At 41.7% G+C, this 22,216-nt stretch overlaps 2 protein-coding genes across 4 annotated transcripts in view; one reads left to right on the plus strand and one right to left on the minus strand.

The window, feature by feature from the left end:
• The window catches only part of LOC139773302 (uncharacterized), a 21,175-nt gene extending 16,011 nt beyond the window's left edge, over positions 1-5,164 (minus strand). The window contains exon 1 of the mRNA XM_071707675.1: positions 4,911-5,164. The gene's annotated coding sequence lies outside the window, so the exon portion shown is untranslated. The remainder of the gene's footprint in view (positions 1-4,910) is intronic.
• LOC139773383 (uncharacterized) overlaps positions 1-22,190 on the plus strand; it is a 22,923-nt gene extending 733 nt beyond the window's left edge. For 2 of the 3 annotated variants that reach the window (XM_071707800.1, XM_071707808.1), the window contains exons 2-6: positions 1,892-2,000; positions 5,172-5,273; positions 9,025-9,267; positions 15,625-15,780; positions 20,685-22,190. In XM_071707800.1, the coding sequence (XP_071563901.1) occupies positions 1,911-2,000; positions 5,172-5,273; positions 9,025-9,267; positions 15,625-15,780; positions 20,685-20,750 (657 nt within the window). In that variant the 5' untranslated portion in view covers positions 1,892-1,910 and the 3' untranslated portion in view covers positions 20,751-22,190. Of the gene's footprint in view, positions 1-1,891; positions 2,001-5,171; positions 5,274-9,024; positions 9,268-12,597; positions 12,799-15,624; positions 15,781-20,684 lie in introns of all 3 variants that reach the window. The other variant, XM_071707816.1, reaches the window with a different exon arrangement.
• Positions 22,191-22,216: the final 26 nt, after the last annotated feature.

Consider the following 22,216-nt stretch of genomic DNA (forward strand, 5'->3'; position numbering starts at 1 on the left):
AATCTTGAAATGGACCGGAACAATTAAGTTCCAGATGAAAATTGAAACCCACGACAATCATAGCACAAATTCGATTTGTCCATTCTTGAAGAATATCAATTTTTTCTTTCATATAAGAAGTTTCTCGAAAAAATTCTCTTTACGTCCAGTTTGATTGCACTTACTTATTCTATTTTTATTGCGCACAAAAAGTTAGAAACGTTTTTTAACATCAACTTAGTCGTCGTAATCCTGATTTGATGTTAGTTTTTATTAGATAAATAATTGTCTTCCTGAACACGTAGCTTCACGTATAAAAAATTCCAGAGTATAATTATTTTTGAGAAAAAAAAATGGAAAAAGATCTCCAACTTATTATCCGCATTATCATATCATAATCGCATTGTAGTTTTTCTACGCGATGAAGGTATAGATGGAACGGAGATGCCAATTAAAACTAATTAACATGTGGCCTCGGAAATGGAATATTGCAACATTGTCCTCGATTAGAGGAGTGATGTGTACTGAATCTATATATTGTCTTAATGCCATTATATCGGCATGATCCATCCTCAGCGTGCCAAGTGCACGTGTAGTTATTTGCACATTACATTGACATACACTGGCGAACTTCAAAATTACACGCACATCAACAACTGTTCCGCAGTAAAGGCGAACATCTCTGATTTGTCATCTTGCTTTCCATCTAACAAAATCATTTTGGTAAAGTCACTTATTTTCTATTAAGTAATCTAAGAAGAATTAAATTTAATGTTTATCGTTTCCTTCTTTCTCGTTTGCCAACTACTTCCACACGTTTTTAACCGATTTTTGTCTATTCCGGTCAGCGTTTTTGAGATTTACGTCCACGAAATTGGCAACGATTTTAACCGATTGCAAGGAGCGAGCAAATTTTCCACGAGGCTCTGAAGAGGAAGCGCAGTGAATTAATAAACATAATCCTAATATGGACGTAAAACGCGGTAGGCGCACGAGTGTGTTTTATTAAAATCGCGACTAATTAAGGAGCTCGCGCGCACGTTATCTCTCGCCTTTCCTCCCGCGCCTCCTCCGAAGACGCCAGCAGCGTTCTCCACTTTCATTCCGTCGAAAGTGATAGTCGCGAACGGATCCATGTTCGAGAAAGGAGAGTCATTGCGCCTCTCCCTCTCGCTCTTCTCTCCGTGCGCCTTCTCGTTTCCTCCGTCTTGTCGTGATCCTCGCGAACGATTTCCGCTTTACCTTGCGACTTAGTCTTTACGTGTCTCTATGTGGAAGGGGGTGGGGGGAACAGAGAAGGAGACGTACTGAATAACATTTAAAGAAATTCATGAGAGAAGTAAAATTATAACCCGTGATAGATCTTTCACTTTCATCACGCGCGCATTGTCCGGATATTTATTTTTCCGCGTGCACTGAGAAAAAAAATTGTCTGCATTTTTTAGTAAATATTAGTTTGCATACAACTGTGACTCCATTTACTAAAATAAAGAAAATTTTCCTTTTTAATATATGTGTATTCGCCGAGAAAAAATATATACTAATAAAAAGGAAAATTTTCTTCATTTTAATAATTAGAGTCACAGTTGTGTGCAAACAATATTTACTGAAATGCAGAAAATTTTTTTCTCAGTGTGCTTCGAAGAAACGGTGTATTGCTAGGGAAGCTAATCTAGGGAAATAATCTAGAGAAGCTTGTATGAGATATGCGTACAAAAGATCGTTTCCGAGAAATCTGCACTGCTGCGAATTAACACGAATCGCAAAAAAGATCCAGCGATATAAGTATAAAATTGTGTAAAATGTGAAAAACCGATCGCGAGAAATATGCGATGTTGCAACGCGTTAATGCGCACATTAGCTGCTACCGTAATCGTGAACACCGTGTTAATGTACTATATTGTTTTTGCAGAATCCATCTACGAATCAGGATGAGATTTACCATTCTAACGCTGACGGCTGTGCTTTGCCTCGCATTAGTGAGCTCGCATCCGCTTCCGGAAGACGGGCTCCGATCAGAGGTAAGCACGTGAGCGGCGCATCTCGTGCCTTTCTCTTTTAACATCGCCATCTATTTTGCAGAGATTAATTCGCGACGTTAACAGCCACTTTTCCCATGCATTGTCGCTTAATTATCTAAGGCGAATGGCACGTGGCATGCAACTAACAGAATTCAAGGTCGACGTTCGCCGACAAACGTCACATAGCGCGAAATTTTTACTATCTATTTTGCAATTAGCAGTGCAAGCGCCGATCGATTCCTGCATGACAATTTTATAATGATTTTTACTATATCATGCATGACGATTATAATGATTTTTTACTAAAATTATTGGATTAGAGCAATTTCATTTTCCATTAATCTTTTCCATTAATCTTCACTTCTTCACTGGTCTTTATCTTCAATTCTTTCCCGTCTCCCGATTAAGGAGAAAGTCTGATTTGCAGAAAATATGTCGCAGAGAATTTCTCTGTATCGGCGCATAGATATTACGTGCGGGTTATTAATTATTAAACGATATGGGGCATAAAGCGCGAGATGATTCCTTCTCGGTTGCGAAAGTTCAGTCCACGTTTCGATCTGCGTGCTCGAGCTTAAATGCTCGATGGTTCGATTGATTGGATGGCCGAAGATGATATTTTACTTTCAACGAGTCTTTCACTCGGACAATATGCCGCCGACGAGACTATAGTAGTAACGCGAACGAAACGGCGGGAAAACAATCGCGATTGATATTTTACGACTAAATATCGTATCTGCGGTCTGCAAAAACCGCAAATAAGAATTTGTTTTATTTAACAACACGGTACTCGGAAATGCTGGCAGACGCGGAAAAAATTCTCCTCATTGTGCTCACCGGTGAATACGTTTTATCACGAAAACGCTCTACGCTCGTGAAGTTAATAAAATTTACATAAGATGGAGCGCTTCCATATCGTGCTGTAATAGAAATCTTTTACGTTTGAAATATTATCCATAACACGTCATCGAAAGTTGTTCTGTAATTCTTGATTTTCTTCGAAAACGTGGCACGGCACGATTGCCGTTATTACATGACTTCTGGAATCCATAGTTACTCGAAGAGCTCGCCTTTCTTTCATAGCTCACTTGAACTTACCGTTTACCGTAATTTATTTATAATTACTATACTTTACGTAACGCCGCTACGATTTGAGACCACGCAATGCGCCAGGCACGTGCGTAAGTACGGCGGAAGAGTGATCGCTAGCTGAACGGTTACATGACACTACAATGAGAGTTATTCGTTTGGAAAACATTTCGCGCGTAATGTTCGGAGCGCCGCCGTCGTGGTGAGGAGTTCAATGTTTCGGTTATGCGTCCGTAAAGGAAACGGTGTAACCCTCAAAGTATACGGTCCGACGAAAAGCCGGGTCGTGCGACCGGCTCTCGTCCTCGCTCCGACACTTTCACTGGCCGCGAACACCAGCGCGGAGTTACCGCCGGACACTTTCTTCGGTCGATAGGCGCTCGATGGGAAAGCTGGTGCGTACGCACAAGTGCAATTTAACAACACGGTATGATATACGGAACATTGTGTACAAACAAATCACTGGCCGTACAGTGACCGATCCGTATTTTTCCTCAGTCGAGGAATACGAGATAACGAAACGGGAGATATCGTGGGTGACGTTAGGGATAAGTATAGATACAGAGACATAAATAGCCAGGCAAACAGGAAAAACGGCCTATTCAAAGCTCGAAAGATTTATTAGGACTCGCAAGGATAAGCCGTGGAATATAAAAATATTTAATTGGGGACTGTTAAAATGTTATACAAATAGATAAAAAATTGAGAGGTATATAGTAAGGCATTTAAAGAACGTTGTACGAGAAAGTATAAATGTTATCGTATATATTATCATAGAAGATGATGCATGTATTAATTCTCTCGCCCTCACTTTTCAAGATTATATATTTTTAAGCGTACGGAAACAAACTTACGAGCGAAATTTGTTGGCCAAAGTTGAGACGGGCGAATACGATGGTGATCACATGAATGTGAAACGAGGTTTAAGGGAAAGTGTACCATAATACTTCGGTTGAGCAACATTTGGGTTCGGTGGCCGTCCATTGGCCAATCTAGCTCCATTCGCGAAATTTAATGCGAAACTGATGTAAAATGCACACTGATGAAATCTGAATAGCCTTGTCATGACACAGATTGTCCTTCAATGAGACTGATGTAGCCGAATGTTGATTTTTTCGTAATTTCGACTGAATTAACTATGGAAAAATTTCAGAATTTTGCAAACTTTAATATATTCACATGCGTAATCTTTGGTTTTAAATAAATACTCGAAAATACACTTGTTGCGTGAGCTAATCGATTTTGACGATCGACGTCGACGACACTCGACGAAAATAGCGGCCATCAAAATCGTCATGTATAATGTGATGAATTTTAATCGCGGCTTACATAAATCGGCGTGGAATTGACGAGGATTTTGTCATCGTGTCTTCGTGAAGGAAAACAGTAAAGTAGTCGACAAAAGTCTCCGTTCAATATCCAGTGGCGCTTAAGTTAATGATCCTTGCTTGACTACCATCTAACACGAAGAACGTTACACAACACAATTACCTTAACATTCTCAGACGCACTAAATTCCATGGCCTTTACCGTACATTTTCAGCTCGAGCGGGAAAATTATACGCATCACGGTACTTCCTTATTTGTCTCACTATTTGGCGCGGATATATACGCTTCGCGATATTTTAACGCCACTCTGACATAAACGATGCACAGATCATTTTAACAAAAAAAAAAAAAGGGAAAAAGGATTCCCCTTGGCAAATTTCTTCTTCATTATCATCGTAAATCAAAATTATTTGTCTAACGCTTCGCGAGACACGTACACCCAGTGCTCCATGCACGTATTCCGTAGGTTAAAAGATCCCAGTTCATACATACTTCAAAAGTTGTTGCGTAACTGTAGAAGTCTGCGACCGCTTACTTTGAGTAGATAGGCATTTTCTCGCGTAGCAAAACACCGGCTTATTAATCCGCAAACATGTAGCCTCAAAGATTTGAGATCTACGAGAGCGCACGAGCGATCAAATCTCGATAACGCTTGATATCACCAGCTGAGAAGTGTCGCCGCTGTTATAAAGAATCCAAATTCGAAATTGCTGTCGTAACGGCAGGGCCAACAAGAGAAAAACTTTCTTTCAGGCCCTTGATCGGCTGGTGATGGCCGAAGCCGACAGCGAGGCCGCCCTGAGGAGCAAACGGACGATCGGCATTCTACGACAGCTCTTCCCCGATATTTCCCAGGTGAGCAGTCGTGATACGTGAGTGTCAGAGAAATCCTGCAGAAGGCCAGGACTGGACTGACAACGCCGAGCGGCGTTTTAAGTAGGCGAGGCTGTACATAAATTATCATCGCAGATTATATACCTCGCTCGACAAACACTATCAAGGAGCAATACGACACGTCCTTGATCGATTAGCATTCGGGCAGAAATGCACTAAGAACTTTTGACACTCGCCGACACTAGGACTTTTTGCTTTCGTCTTGATCTTTGTAGATCTGTGCCGTGTAAAGAAAAAAAAATGCGGTATTCGCTGAAGCCTTTACATTCTTACCGAGAAAGTAACGCATACGATTTGAGAGGCAGCCAACGGCATTAGCCAATACTACCCTTTGCTCATTCACTCGTACGCTCACGTATGGATCGATTTGTTTCGATCTCATTCTATACGGGTTTATTTCGCATGAAAAGAGAGCGGAAGCGAATTCGTTATGTGTTCGCGCTTGCAAAAAGAAAATAATTGCGCTTCCGTCGATCCGTTAACTACATGAGATATTTCTCGAGTTCTCGTTTTTCCCTTTTTTTTTCCGAATCCTCGCCTCGATCTCGTGCCAGTTATACAATGAGAATTTTCATGAGATCTCCGCAAACGTTATTAGGGGGAAGTTTCATTACGGTCTCTGAACAAAAAATTGCGCAGTGCGAGGTAATCGTTCGTCGACGGAATAAGAGAAGCTCCCTACCTATAAAAGACTAAACATTCTCGGGAAAGTTCCTTTCTTGCGTGTGAAATTCCTTCTGGCCGCGCTGCCTATTGAATTGTTCACGAATAACTTCCTAATTTGACTAATAATGCGCTATGCGATTTTTTTTTGTCTCGTTAGGAAATGGCTTCCTCGGCGCGTCGGCCAGCGACGGCCGGCCTTCCCTTGCATGCGGTTGCATGTGCGTGCACATGCACGACAATAACGATTGATTTAGTAACGAACCTCGCAGAATAGCGTTGAGTTTAGTTATTCCGCATTGCCGCGAACTTGCGGTTTGCGCGAGCCGGAAGATCGTTTTCGTGAAGGAATGTCGAAATTTCTCCGGTTGTAGCGTCCCTCGAATGATTGGACGAGTGTGCACGACAATTGACGACGGTCTCACGAAATGAGACGGTAGGTCCTCTCGGGTTTTACGGAATATAACTGCATTTCAGGACTCTTTTCTTTAATTCTGTTTTTGTATTTAAAGTTGGGTCGTAAAAATTTCATGGGAGATACCGGCTCCATTGCTCCATTGAGCGTCGAGTATTATGTAAAAGCGCGCTGAACCTGATTTCCTATGACTTATACAGCGCCTTTGAAAGGAAAACCCGGTATTAAGAGATAATATGATAAAACATAATGTATCAATCATACTTAAGCACAGCATCGATCAATCGCACATTCATTATTAGACGGACGATTGATCAGATTAATCGAAAAGATCCTCCGACAGACCGGAAGCAACCTAAGTTCCACATCATTCATAGATAAAAAAGTATCAACGATCACTGCCATGGGTCAATCGATATCATATCATCACGGCCCCAAAGCAAAGCGATGTCTTGAAGCCCGAGTAAAAAAAATAAAAAAAAAACAGGAGGATCGAGCTATCGCCACGCTGCAAGGTTGTCCAAGCTAAGGCCTGTTGTTTTCTAGAGAATCGAAGAAAAAGTCAACTCTATTATCGCGGAAATCATTCGCGTCCTTGGCCCGGTCATCCTCCGTAATGTTCTTGGCGGTGGCGGCGGCGCCGGTGGCGGCGGCGGCACATCCCCAGGAGTCCAGGGGGGCGACGGCACAAGCGTGGAAGGCATGTCGCCCTTCGGAGATGACGATGAGGACGACGAGTCGTCGGGGACCGCCTCGAACGGTTCGAAAGTGTCGATCTCTCTGCCGACGTTTCCGCCCGACGTGGAGGAGATAACGGTGACACAGGGCAGAGACAACATTATCGCTACGACGACCACTGCAGCGACGCCAGGAACAATATCAACAACAGTATCACTGTCAGAAAACGAGGTCACCACTACGCTGTGACTGATCAGCAGCTCGGTAAAAGTTTCGAGGTCATGACCTTGAGGAATCCTCACAAGGAATGCAGAATGCCTCGCAGAATGCCTTTACCGCGCATTCAGGACTGCCGCGGCACGCACGTTGCCTTTGTGTGCTAAATTAATCCACTGGGGTACTCGAGAAAACGAGGATCGAATCGATCGGCCGGCCACTCGATCGACCACTCAGATCTCGAAGGATCATAATGTGAAACCGCTAAGTTACCGCGCAACCAGGACTGCCGCGGTTGCGCACGTTTTTTCGTACATTGCTAACTGTTTTTTTTTTTCGTCATCGTGTCTGCTATTTATCTAGCCATTAATCGATTAATAATGTTGTATTGGCAACTTATGCCGCCACGATCCATTATTGCGATCTTACTCTACTAGACGTACAGAGAGTCCACCGGAAAATTTTATTCTACTGGTTCTGGGTCTTTTCCATCCTGTTATTTCAATTATCTGTTTGTGTCTCTCGTCTGCAATTCATGCTATACATGTGTATATGTTTATATATATATATATATATATATATATATATTCGCAGAAAACTCATTCAAAAACTATACTGCGTCTATCCGAAACTCTCACTTCTTCGTCATCTAACTCGGACATAAATGCAACATCAGATTTTAGTTTTTATCGTCTCGCGTTTTTCTTCCCTCATGACGCCGAGACCATTTTTCAACTTCCAGATCATTTTTTTCATTGTGTTTACGGGTCTTGAAGTTCGTCTCGAGAAAAATCTTTTCATCAACTAGTCTTCTTCGATCTTTCGCTCTGTCATCTCTATTTTCAGTACGCTAATTACGTTTCAGTTATTTGTTGCCGCAGGATAAATCAGTCTAGCTCGCTAACAATCTTGAAAAATACCTTGCTTATTATACGTTTCTTATGTAATACCTGCAGGATTATTGCAGAGATGTAAGACTTATTTAAATAGTATTTACATAGATTATAGGTAATCAATGATCCGATATACTCAGCTTTTTCTTTGAATTGAATCATTGGCTGTTACGTGACATCCGAGGCAGTACAATCCAACATAAAAGTCTAACATATATTTGTCGAAAACGTTCTGTACAACTTGTAATTAATGCTATTTTTGTCGCTTGACTATGCATGTTACAAACTTTATAACGTATCTGTCTTATTTGTTTATAATTCGCATGTTATTTGTTTTTGACATTCTTACGTAAAATTAAAATTTATGGAGCTACTCCGAAAGACTCCGAAGGGTAAATATGATATTAATCATTCTTGCTTTAGCTGTGTGGTGCACGAAAAATCTCGATCGAAAAGTTACATTTACGCAACAGAACGGAAGTCATATACGTCATGAATAATTTATATTGAATGCTGGAATATTACGTGGATCTAACTACACTTTACAGACCCTGAAATTATGCAAGTGGCCTACTTGCCGATCGCGATTTTTTTGTGCACCTCTTCTCGTCGAAGGAATCAATAATGATCAATGATTGATTAATAATCCGAAGTCATTAACAATATCTGTGTCACAATATATTTATCTCGTATGAGTGTCGCTTACGCTACGAAACGCAGTACGCACGTAATAAGATGATGAAACGAATAAAATTACTCTTTGTTCGTTCCGGGGCAAAAAAGTTCGCGCGGGGCATCGCGATTTATCGCTCGATCCTTGTCAGCCATAGTTAACATTTTTTTACAGGACGTGAACCCGGAATCGGAGAATCGAGTGAACGAGATCGGCTCGGAGTCGCAGAACAACGAGGTGCGAGTGCAATTCGCGGACGAAGTGCCGAGCGAAAATTCGCCGCAGGAGCTGACGCCATTGGATGAGACCGAGACACAGGAGGAGGACGAGAACAGGGACAAGAGATTCCTCTTTGGTTTCGGCGGCAATGCCGGCGGTGGCGCCGGGTCGGGCAACTTCCTATTCGACATTATCAGGGTGAGTCGCGGTATCGAGTCTAGATTTTACTTCTCTTTGATAACGCTTGCGTGAAAAATGGAGAACGGAATCGCGCCCGAAGAAAAGACTACGAGAGGATGTGATAAGGAAAAGCTAAAGGAGGCTCGCTGTTGCGTCGTTAACGGTGCGCGCCGCGATCAATCTCGGATAGTCGGATATACACTTGATATTCCAGTAACGAGCGAGTTAACCGCAAGGTCTGCATCTAGCTGCAGACGGCGGTGAAAGTGAGGCAACCGAATTGCCTTTAGCCGCGCCACCGCACCATCTGGTCACTATTCCAAGGTTCCTGACCTAGGCACGATCGGGCCTCGCGATAGAATTACCTTAGTCAAGATTCTCGTCGACCGGAGCCGGTGTCCTTGATTAAAGTCCACCGCGAATCCGCGATTTTATATGTGGGACGATAGAGAGATGCCGCGAGTTAATTAAACCGGGAATTAACGATAATGGAAAATAGATCGGGTAATTTTACCATGATTGCAAATATCATTTGTGGTCGAATCAGTTTTAATCCTTCGTAGTCACACTTGGGTCAATGTGACCCACACTCATTTGGATCTAAATATCAGCTGAATGCCTAGCTTAAAGTGGGGCTTGGTCCGCCATCTACAAGAGTTTGAAGTATCCTCTATAGGTAGAGACCGTTAATCATGTACTCGTTCACGATTTTTTTTCAACATGTTGCCATTTGATTTCTCACAAAACCGCAGTTGTTTTATATTCTAGAATGCTCAAGGTATGTTCCAGAATTATTTAAACCCGATCGGACCGATACCATTAAAATGGCAACCATTAAAAATCGACTGGGTCAATACGACCCAGTGTGACTACCGCGGGATTCTAGAGAAGTGTGACTACGAAGGGTTAATCTTTATTACGAAGAAATACTTTGTATATACTTCTTAGACTGTACAGCTTTCAAGTTTTTTTTTATAAAAAAAATTTCCAATTAAGAATTGAGAGTAAATCACTATTAAATATTCAATAATTACAGTGTGTACAATCATTAACGTTATAAAAGATACGCGTCGACGTTTAAGAATTAGGGCTCATACGCAATGAGAAGAATAAAGAACAAAGAATTAAACATAGAGAGTATTCGTAGTCGCATCTTTTTTCAACACGGTCTTCTCTCTTTTTTCAAGACACGGAATTTTCTCGTTTAATTCCTTGTTCCTTAAAGCGGGGAGCACACACTTCTGCACAACGCATAATGCGTAAGCATAAGAAAATTGATTGGTCCATATACATATGCATAAGGAAATAGACCAATCAATTTTCTTATGCTTATGCATTATGCGTTATGCAAAAGTCTGTGTTTCCCGCTTTATATTCCTTTCATTGTGCATGAGCCCTTAAAGGTCTATCCAGACAAACTTGCATAGCGCATAAACATAAGCATAAGAAAATTGATTGGTCCATATACATATGCATAAGAAAATGGGCCAATCCGTCTCTTTATGCATATGCTTATACACCTATGCAAGTTTTGTCTGGATAGACCTTAAGGTAGGTGCGCGAGGTGTCGCAAGATACCGCTAGATTGCGCATCGAGGTATAACAAGGATTTTTGCGAGAGCGTTCTGCGGTCAGTAGGATGCGATTTATAGATGACTTGTGACGAGCCGATGAGAGATGTCGCGGTGTGGAGAAATGAAACTGTAACCTAACCTAATTATACCGGACGCTCTCGCTGGTCCCAAACGGAGAGTTTATTTACCGCGGCATCTTTAATTTTTGCTTTAAATCTCGTTATTCGTTATCTTGTTAAAGAGATACTTTTTGCTGAAACTAGTATTGATGATGGAAATCACTCGTACCACAATATACATATTTCTTCACCATTGTATTATTTAGTTAATTTAGTATACTTAAAAAGTATACTTGAAAATGTAGTATACTTAAAAAAGTTAAATTTTAATTATATAATTTTAATTTATTTTAATAAATTTATTTCAATTTTAATTAAATTTTTGAATTTAAAAAGGATTTGTTGCATTGATAAATTGTTGTCCTGATAAGTCTAACTGTGCCGGACGTGCCGACGTAAATCATTATTTTCCGTCGCATGTACATTTCCCGTGGTAAATGGATTGTGCGTGTCGTGTCGTCGCGTGGAGGTGCGTGAACAATAACGGTGTGGAAAACCAACGACACACTCGGCGACCGGTTTTTTTTTTCTACTCGCAGCGTCTATATCGGCAAAACGGGTTTTTCGCCGACGGGACAGATGCAATCACGCGAAAATCGAGTCACCGTTTCCAATGGCCGCTCTGTCACCGTTATCCACTTTCCTGGCAAAAAGACGTTATTACGAACGGTTCGAAGCGATTCCAGACCGGTCGGTCGCGCCGCGACCCTTCACCGTTCGCCGATTGAGAAAACGAGAAACTCGCTACGTGACGGACACTTCATTTGTTCTCGCCGCGGATATTCACCTGTTAATGAGCGATAAATTATGCCAGAGATACCTTGCCCTCTTATTTGCATTTACAAAAACAAATTATATCTTATATATGATTTCACTTAAAATTCGCAGCAAGATTTTAACGGTTGTGAAATAAAATTGACATTTAGCATTTAGCACTTAATTATGGCATGAAATTAGACGGAAAGATTTTAACGATCGTGAATTGATGTTTACGGACGGATTTAATTGGGACGTAAAATTAGTCGGAGATTGATATCAGCGATATATAATAAATAAAAAGGCGACTTTTTGAAGGTATCTGGTAGTAATTTTTCCAATGACATTTTAGACCGCGCGACATCGCAATCGGTCAACAACAGGCTTTCAACTATTGCGGCGTGCATATTTATATGTGCAAAGTTCATATGAAGAAATGGTACGCAATACCGCTAACGACATCGACGCTCTCGCTCGTTGATATCGAACCGGCTTTCCTTCCACGTAACCTTCGCCCGCCAGAGACACACGTGTCGTTAAGCAATTAATTCCTCTCCATTTTTCACGACGGCGAGACGAACCGAACTGCGTCTCTGATAATTCATCGGCGGCGATCGAGCGACCATCCCCCCAGGCTCCTACCGGAGGTCCCCACCTCGTCGCAATCAACGGCCCTTTTTAACGAACCACTTTCCAGCCATCATTACAGGACGTTCCAGGATATCGCGCGGAGAGTTCCGCCGGGAGAGATAGCGATCTCTCGCGCGCGATATCGCGCGCGGGGGGCGGACGACCGGCGGAAAATGTGAGCGAGAGAAACGCGATTCTTCCAGCAAGGTGGCAAGGGGGCAACAGAGCGCCAAAGTAAACGAAACGTTCTCGTCTCTGTTCTCGTTTAGCAAGCGGCCGACGGGGCGGCAAGAGCGGCGGGCACGGTGTACCGTGTCGTGGCCGGTACACAGAGCCTCGGGCTCGGGCTAAGCGCCTCGCGCGACGTGGGCCCGGCCGCCCCAGCTGCCGCCAACCCCGCCGGCGGTACTGGCACCCCGACGTCCGGCGCACCCTCGACCGCCGCCCCAGGAGCCGGCATTCTACCACCGGTACGCCAAATCCTTCCGACACGCCTAAGTGTCCGCCGACAGAGTATACGGCGACTGCGCTTCTTCGATCGGGCCCGATAACGCCGGATGCTCTCGCATACGACATACTTTTAGAGAGTATCGATCGTTCGGCTCGACACTTTGATAACAGAGAGTCCGTCGAACGATCTATGTTCGCTCTGAAAGCCGAGGAAAACGATCGCCGGCATCGGAGTGGGCACGCTGTGCGCTTTGTCGCTTCGCGCAAGATGACATGACGCATAATGTGCATTGTGCCGTGAACGGACGAGCGTTTTCTTCTATTTGTCAATGTGAGACAGTGGACGGTTGGTGCTGCACGTATATATCACCAATCGAATTTATCGGGTTCGCTCACTAACTCTCTCTTTCTTTCTCTCACTGCATCTATCTCATTCTACTAATAAATATATGCACTGTAAATGACTTCTCTTTTTCTTCTTCTCCCCCCCTCCCCCTCTCTTTCTCTCTCTCCTTCTCTCTACTTTTATACTTCTTTCATTTCATAATCATTTTCAGCATGTCGTACGTCTTCCAATCGCATGAAAAATCGATATTTATCTCCGGTTTTATTATTGATAACTTAAAGATACGTTTTTAAAGTACAAGTAATTTTCCTGTAAAAAAAAATACTATTTTACCGCTACTACTATATGCATTCATTTTTGCAACGTTTCACACAATCGCGCGCTATATACAAAAGTAGTACAAAGTGCACTCTCTTCATATGCAGCCTGCAATTACGTTGTCTTAATCGTTCTATTATCTTTTTAACCATTCCGTCGCGTAACTCTTCTCTAATCGCAAAATCTCGCTCGCATTGTAAACGCACCTTATCTTTATCCGCATGCCGCACTTTTTCACATATACGCATCACTCTCGACTTGGTTGCGCGACGTCCCTTCGAATCTTCCGACTTACTTTCTAATCAGTGACTTAATTCCTTGCGACGACTTACTCTGAACAGATTACCGACACTCTTCCTGTCTGGCATCTTTCTCTTCTTCCTCACACACCGTTTCTCCTTCCTTTATACAAAGCATCTTACCTGCAGATCTTGCCTGTCTCGCTGCGCATGAATTGCATATCAAGATCTCTAATATACCTGTTGTATACGTGTATATGTTTGAAAGTAATGCAACAAGTTCTCTAATCTGTCGTTTTCCTTTGTACAAAACTATCTTCTTCATTCGCTGTACGACTTCTTTTGTATCCACGCACTTTTTTTACACGTCTAATGTTGCAACGAGGTCTTGCCATGTAATCTGTACAAATTGCGCATCCTTAACTCCTAACTAGATTGTTACTCTATAAATTCCTATCGCAAATATAGAGTTGAAGTACAACTAGTTGACTAAAACGAGTAATATATTTGCACAATATATTCGGCTTGCATTAAAAAATGTTACTAATAGAGTCATCACGATACACGAACATCTACGCATAAAAAAGACTATAGTGTATTTTAGACATCTCTAATCTTTCGATATCTTAAAAAATAATTTGCACTCAGCGACATTTAAAAGATTTAGTAATTAGGAACATAATGTGATTCGTAAAAATCCTTATAATTGCCCAATTCAATTGTTCTCTTCAACTCTGGAATATTTACCGGATAATTTTGCCCCATTCATCTCCAAATCTCCCATCTTGTTCCACCCGGCCAACGGTCCCGACGCAACGCTGACAACCACCGACTAAAACTTGAGAGACTTTTTTTTTTATATGGCGTACTGACCGGCTGATGGACAAGGCCGATTCACTCGGGATCTGGCGGCCGCACCATTGATCAGTGCCGATTCTCTCGTTGTTGTGATCTTCGTACTCGTCCACTGCACCGTAATATATATATCTAGCGGCCCGTAGTTGTATCTTGTTCCATCGTATTTTTGGACGCACTGGAGTAAAACGCACGCAGAGTTTAGTCGGCAGACGAATCGGTTGCCGAGAAATAACGATAATATTCGCGCGGATCTTTCGAAACGTAGAGAGCGAACAATGCTTTAACGATCGTTTACCGAGAAGCCGGAGATTTTCCCGTCGCGTCGGAACCGGTTTGTCTGCCAGGCGGAGATCTGCAATCTCGTAGATATTGTAAATTTGGTAATTGGTCCACGCTCGTGTACAAGCTCGATGCGCTCGTAACTAGAGAATTCGCCTCTGAACGCCAAATTCGATATTACATACGTTGCGCTGCGAATTGCTAGATACGGGACGTATCATCGAGAGCCGATCGTGGACGTATGATTTATCCTGTTGTCACCATTGGGTACTTGGCGATTTCACCTTTTCATGGTGCACGCGCAGGGTGTCCATATAGAAATCCTTAAGCCGGATGTCGATCCACGACAGATCGCTCCGCGGGATCGCCCTTCGCTCAAGAGCATAGCCTCGTGTAATTCTCAAGCTGGGTGAGAAAAAAAAAAAGAAAGACGTATGGACACCCTGCAGACAAAGCCTCGAGTAATTACGAGCCGAAGGAGCGCACGTAAGGATCGTAGCAGCAAGATCGATGGATCGTATGTCGTAGCCGCAAGTAGGAATAAGGATGTGAGAGCACCGTAGTGTCGGGAGCGCTGGAGTTGGACGTGGAGCTGCAATACACACCGCAATTTTATATATCCCCCAACAAACAAACAAACAAACAAAAGTATTGTAATTAATTCCTGTAATACTTGTAATACTCGCTTCCGCCGCGCGTCCCGGAGTCCATCCGAAACGCGAAAGTTTCCGTACACGGCGAGAGGCTCATCCCCTCTGCTTGCCCAGATACCGACTAACGCCGACGGATCTCTGTCGTCTTTCCAGCTGGTGGCCGGAAGCGGAAGTACCCAGCTGGGCGACTCTTCGGGCAGCCCCGAACACGGAAAGGCGGACGAGCATGAGGCCGTACCCGGCCCAGTCACCAGGTTCTTCGTCATCGCTAATCGAGGACTCTCGAATCTCGTTCAGGATCTCATACTCGTGAGTATATAGACGATATTTCTACACTTTCACCGATCGCTAATCGTATCTTTCATTTACGAACGTGGCAGATTTATAAAGTAAAATCTAGCTTCCGCGCAACCCGAATTTTACCTCGCGACCCTAATTAATAATAACCACGTGCGCGTTATCGCTCTGCTTGATATTATTAATATTTTTCTTGTCATGCAATAAAAACGATACAAGTACTTTCTATAAGTGTAGGACATTCAGTGTCTGAAGGAAATAAATAGATTAAATTGGAATAAAAAATAAACTAGAATGTGACTGTGGAGATATACATAATTATTTAGACATTTCAACGTTTATATTCTCAAGGAGAATGTATCATACCGGTGAATTCTTGCGCGCAGTGGGAGGGATAATTGGTGATCGATAATCGTGCGCCGTCACAGTTCAGAGTTAGTGTTAACAATGTGATCATATGCGATTACTTAACATATTTTGAAAGACATCTGCGTCAATCCGGTACATACTACAAGGAGGCATAGCGGGAGCCTTACTCTTTACTCGACCGGACGTCGATTACAGATTTCAAGATTTTAATGACTCAGCTGGCCAGGCGAAAGTAAACCGCGTGACGAAACATCGAACTGTGTCGAAGAGCGTTTGATTAATAGATGTCAAATTGGATATAATCTCGTTAGAGACAATTGTGTTAGAAATAAATCTAACGATATAATTTATTTGGAAATTGCAAGAATCCAATTCCGGCATATGCGTATACGTAACCGGCGCAAACGATTGCGTACGTCTCTGACGTACATTACTTGTTCATATCTCTATTTCATTATCTACGGGAAAACCGCGAGCGATTTCAACATCGGTTTAGAAGCAGGAAAAGAATTAGAAATTTTTCTTTCCTCAGGAATCGCGACGTTCACGGTTCACCGCGTGAAATTCGCGAAGCCTCGCGCTACAAACCCAATAAAAGTGGTTCAAATAAACGCGAATATGAAAAACTTAATATTGCACGTGACGTAATTCCGATTGCGATTCCGCGATAAGCAATCCAATTTGTCGTCGCAACTGACTGCATTTGTCGACACGCGATAATTGCTATTCGCAAACGGATTTGTTTCTTTAACGGATTTGCGAAGTGAAATTCGCGTCGTGGTTTCTTATGTAAAATTGCGAAATTAATTAAAACAGCGACGAAACGCGCAACAAAGCATTGACGCAAAGCACAAAACTTTGTCTTTCAATAAAGAGATATCAACTTGCAACTTGGTCGGATAATTATTAAATGATATATGGAGTGTTCAACGTCTGTGACGAATCGCATTAAAAGTCCATTTGGAAATTGGCAAAAAAGATCATGGATGAAAAATGAGACACACGGTGTTAATCAGATTTGAAACATACCGTACGCGGGAATAGATAAATGGCACGATGGAATTTCATAAAGCATCCTTAAAACTCGGAAATTAAAGAGACATTAGTCTGTCATAATATTTTGCGGAACAAGCTTATGGCATAAACATTATATTAAGGTCGAGTGTTGCGGCGTAAGGCCGCGTTACCTCAATCGGTTGCGATTGTTGATTAAAAGCCGCTCGTAGAGCGGCGATCGCGAGATAAAGGCTTCACGGTGGTCAGTCACGTGTTCGGCTACGCCGAAAGTCGAACAAGCGTAGCGCCGCGACGCGTCGCGTCGCGTCGCGTCGTTTCAGATATAAACCGGGCCATTACGCAAGCGCGCCGTCGGGATCGATGGAAAGTAAAAATGTAAGCGACTTTCTCTATGAAATAGCGCGTCCATTTGCCAGCTGCAACTTATGCAAGAGCCGATCCCGGCACGCAAGATCGCCGGAGGCGACGACTGGCCGCGGCTACTACCATCGAAATCGCGTGCTTTTTCCTTGTGCTACGCGCTTTGTGCGCGGACAACTGCCCTACATTTAATGTATCACAAAGGATCTCGCGTACTAACCGACGGCGAAAACTTGGCTTCGCGAAAGTACGCGAATTTTCTATATCTTTCCGCATTTTCTTTTGCATCCGCTAGAAACCACAATTTCGAAAAAGATGAATGAATATACATGAATTGGAGATGTATGTATGGATTTTGAAAGTTGCCTGATTTCAGCAGGAAAGTTTATTCCGCAGTGTTTAATTTGCATCTCATAAATGCGGAAAGATACGAAACGGCTTGAATCTATTTCTATGACGTGACAGACATCAAAGAGGAAGAAGATGAGAAAGAACTGACATTTATCACTCGCGATATATTTCATGCCGAGCGAGCGGCGCTTTCACTTGACGATTTAATCAATTTTAAGCTCGTAAAATATGAAAGGAGTAGGCTGTAGCTGATTGGACATTGTCCAGCTAGGAGATTATTTAGATTATTCATCTCGCACCGTCCGAACGGTTCTCAACCTGCGGACAGCGTGTGATAAATGATCTCTAAACGATATATCGCGATAGAGTAGAATTTCGCTGTTTTGCGATCATTAACATCTATTTTTCTTATTAGGATAGGATCATTATCATTATAACATAATAATTGACTTCTCGATCTACGATCTAAATTATATTGCGACCGACGAAGAATCGCAGCGCGTGTTTTGCAATGTAATTGATCGATTATAATTTATTAATTGATAGAATATTAATGATAGTCCGAGCAACATCACTTAAGCCATTAAAATATAACAGCCGGAACTGAACTAGCTCAGATCATGCACGATCACGCGAGGATTTTTTTTATTCATTTTGCGGTACGATCCACTATGATTTTTTAAACCAATGATTTTTACGCTCGTAACACTCGGAATTGCCGCGCGAAGCGTGGAAAATGATTCACCTTAGATCATCTGATTGACGTAACCACGACGTTTATTCTTGCTCGGTCATTTGTTACTTCCGTATAATGACTTACGGATTTTGTAATCAGTTAATAGCAGATAATCATAGTTATTATCGGAGATATTAATACGTATACAATAATCACGTATACAAGAAGAGACAGTCTAACGTTAAAATGAATTTTTATTTAATTAATCGCTATTAATTTTATTCCTTTAATTTAATTCAATTTTATTTTATTTTATCCTATTAAATAAATTAAATTTTTATTTTTTATACTTTTATTAACAACAAAGGCATAATTGTTAATAAGATGTGATTGTTTATTACAGTAGTATTTATGGAAGACAATTATAAATATTGAAGAGAGAAAATACTGAAAAGAGGAAATAATACTAATTAATTCGCTATTCTTACATCATCACAAGCTCGCCATAATGTTGTTTACAAAAGTGAAACAAAAAATGCATATAATTCATGAAAGATTTTAATGACCTAAGCTGAGACGCATTACTAATATTATTAACGTAATAAAAATTTGCTTTCCATTTGGATTAATCCTGAGACAATAAATTAAAAATATGTCTAATTGTATTTATAAATATTCTAAGCGTAACGGAACACGCAGATCGCATTAAGCAACAAATGTAAATTATTTCTTAAAGTTTTTTCCTTTAAAGCTGAATAATGAAAGATGTACGTAAGGTAAATGTACCAATGTGTCTGGACGCGTACCTATGTCTGGACATTTTCATCATTTTAATCCTTAAATAAGTTATAACGCGAATTAAAATCAAAGAATCAAAGATAACAATATTTTTCTTATATTATATTTTTATTCTTGATTTTAATTCGCGTTATACTTATTTAAAAACTAAAGTGATAAAGGTGTCCAGACATAGGTCTTAAAGGCCGTGGCACATAGAAAAACGTAGGCAGTGAAACTTAAGCAGTAAGGAAATCAACGGTATGGATTCGCTACCGCTTAGGGCCGTGCCTTAAGTTCTTGACTGTGATTGGCTAATTTGCTTACTGCTTAAGTTTTTCTATGTGCCACGGCCTTAAGTGTCCCGGTATTGGTATATTTACCTTAGAAGAAAAAGAGACAAAATAATATATATATATATATATATATATATATATATATATATATATACATAAAGCAAATTACATTGAAGCCGATCAATGCCGACAACAAGATATAGCGTGTAACAAAGTAAATATAAAAAGAATAATATAATAATTAATAACGGTAGCAAGAGTGCATAAATTATCTTGCGAAATTTATAGATAGCGGAAACACCGGTTTTACGTGTATTACAGTCACAGACTGAAATCACCTCTTAGATTATATATAACTATGTCATGTCTGCAAAGAAATCGTGTAGCGTAAGTAATGTAAATTAGGATTTTGCGGCGACCGATCGACTGTGCAACGGCAGAAAGCCGTAATCGGACAAAGAGCGCGGAGAGAAAGGAGAGAGATCCTGAAACACACTATTGTGCGCCGACCGCCGCGATTCTTTCTTTTCGCGCCGCGTCTCGCGACGGTTATAATTGTTTTATTATGCCGCGATTTGCGGCACGCGTTAATAAATTCTCTCGTGCGAGGCGTTTTGCCTCGCGAGGAGCGTCCGCCGCGCCCGCGCCGCGCCGGTTCGAAAGCGTTCACGGTTCGTGCGTCGCGCGGAATTCTCCGATCCGCTAAACTCTCTTGCGCGTCGCGATTTTGCGCGATTAAACGAAGACGCGAGCAAAACAGGAAGGAGTTGGAAGGAGTTTTACGTTGTCCGCGAAACACGAAACATAACGCTCGTATTTTCTTTCCCCTCTCAAATTGACTCTTGAAAGTTTTTCCCTATAAATGTTAAATAATATAATTTTAAAAAATTAAAAAGATTGCGATGGGTGAGAAAAATAGATTATTTGAGAAATTTAAACACTGCTTTGTCCTAGAAATAAATATCGGATGTAATCCGTAGTAATCGGCAGAAGAGATCGTCGGATCATACGCGAATACTCAAATATTTAATTGCCCGATTGCAATCGATCAATTTGTTTTCAATTTGCAGCGTCTGGCGGCCACGAGCGAGCGCTTCGTCAACTTCAAGGCGCGACTGATCACCTCCATCATCTAAGATCTCACTCGAGGACTGGGATGAGGAAGCACAAGAAGAGGAGCTCCGCCGGCGTTGGTACCGCCACGTGGAGGCACCATCGCCGAGCCGCCTTTGCCAATAGGAGCACGGGTACGACGTTGGCAACAAAACCAGTCTCACGGTGTTGCCCCCTTGTCCCTGAGATCCTGAACTCAATTCCTTCGTCGATGGCCGTCGAGCTTTTCGCGAAAATACAAGACACTTCGCCGCCAAACGCATTCCCCCCTAAGCGATCGACTCGATTCCGTTCGACCTCGTTCACTCCACTGTCTAATTCCCTTTTGTTTCCAGTTTCCATCTACTTCTCACTCTCTGTCTCTTTCTTTCCTTCTTTCGATCTCTCCCCACTCTGCACTTCTGTTATATTTTCATCTTTCAATAAAAATTAGAATAACGATAACGATCAATAAAGAAATTTCCGTAAACGATCGTCGTTTTTGGACGATCGAAAGTTTAATCGTTACGGCGTGGCTCGTGCCGCCATGGTACGATGGAAGCACATCGAGAGAGAGAGAGAGAGAGAGAGAGAGAGAGAGAGAGAGAGAGAGAGAGAGAGAGAGAGAGAGAGAGAGAGAGAGAGAGAGAGACGGTGAAACTGTAAAATCGTTTTGCATTTGTGATACGACACGCTCTCCGTTTAGACAATTCGAACGAAATGATTTATGCACCAACGATCACGGGTCGAAAATTTCTCCGCGCGCGCTCTCTCGAATAGCAGAGAGTCATCCCTCGGCTAAAAATATTTCAATTCGCGCTTAAAATAAGAATAAATAATCTATTTTTTTATATAAAAGGTATATGATACGGAAGGCTTATGGTTTTTTTAACAGGGGTAAAAGACGCGTGCTAATAAAGGATCGAAGAACAAAGTCAAATATTTTTCCCTTCGATTGTTCACGCGCGAACGATACGTTTCAATTTGATCGTCGTCGAGCATGAGACAAATAAGATACTTGTACATAGCTCATCCCCGGAATACAATAGTGCCAGGCAGTCATTGTTTCTATCCATTTGTGTTTCTACCACTGCTTTCTTATCTAATTCTCTCCCATACCTGCATTTCTCTCCTCCCTGAAAATTGCGGTGACGTAATAAAACTTGTGAAATTTAGACAATTTAAATACGTTAAACACTGTTAATTAGAGAGAGAGTGAAACCAAAATCTTTCTTGGTACGTACTTTAGCCGATACAGCTTGTGGAAGCCTGTCACCGCAGTGAACTATCGGAGAAAAAGATTTTTCCCTTCTTGGATTTTCTCGATGCGGGAAAATCCAATAAGTTACACAATTTAACAAATGTAATGTCAGTATGTGAAACTCGGCGTTTCTCGTCCTTATACCGAGCGTATTAATTATTTCTCTATGTAAAGCGTCCCTGTTGTTTTTTGTAGTGCAAATAAATATTATTATAATAAGAAACGAGTTGTGTGTTTTTTTAACTTTAC

The sequence above is a fragment of the Temnothorax nylanderi genome, unplaced genomic scaffold (genome assembly GCF_030848795.1).
Source record: "Temnothorax nylanderi isolate EJ_2023f unplaced genomic scaffold, tnyl_v1.0 TNYL_tig0004_pilon, whole genome shotgun sequence".
NCBI classification, from domain to species: Eukaryota; Metazoa; Arthropoda; class Insecta; order Hymenoptera; family Formicidae; genus Temnothorax; species Temnothorax nylanderi.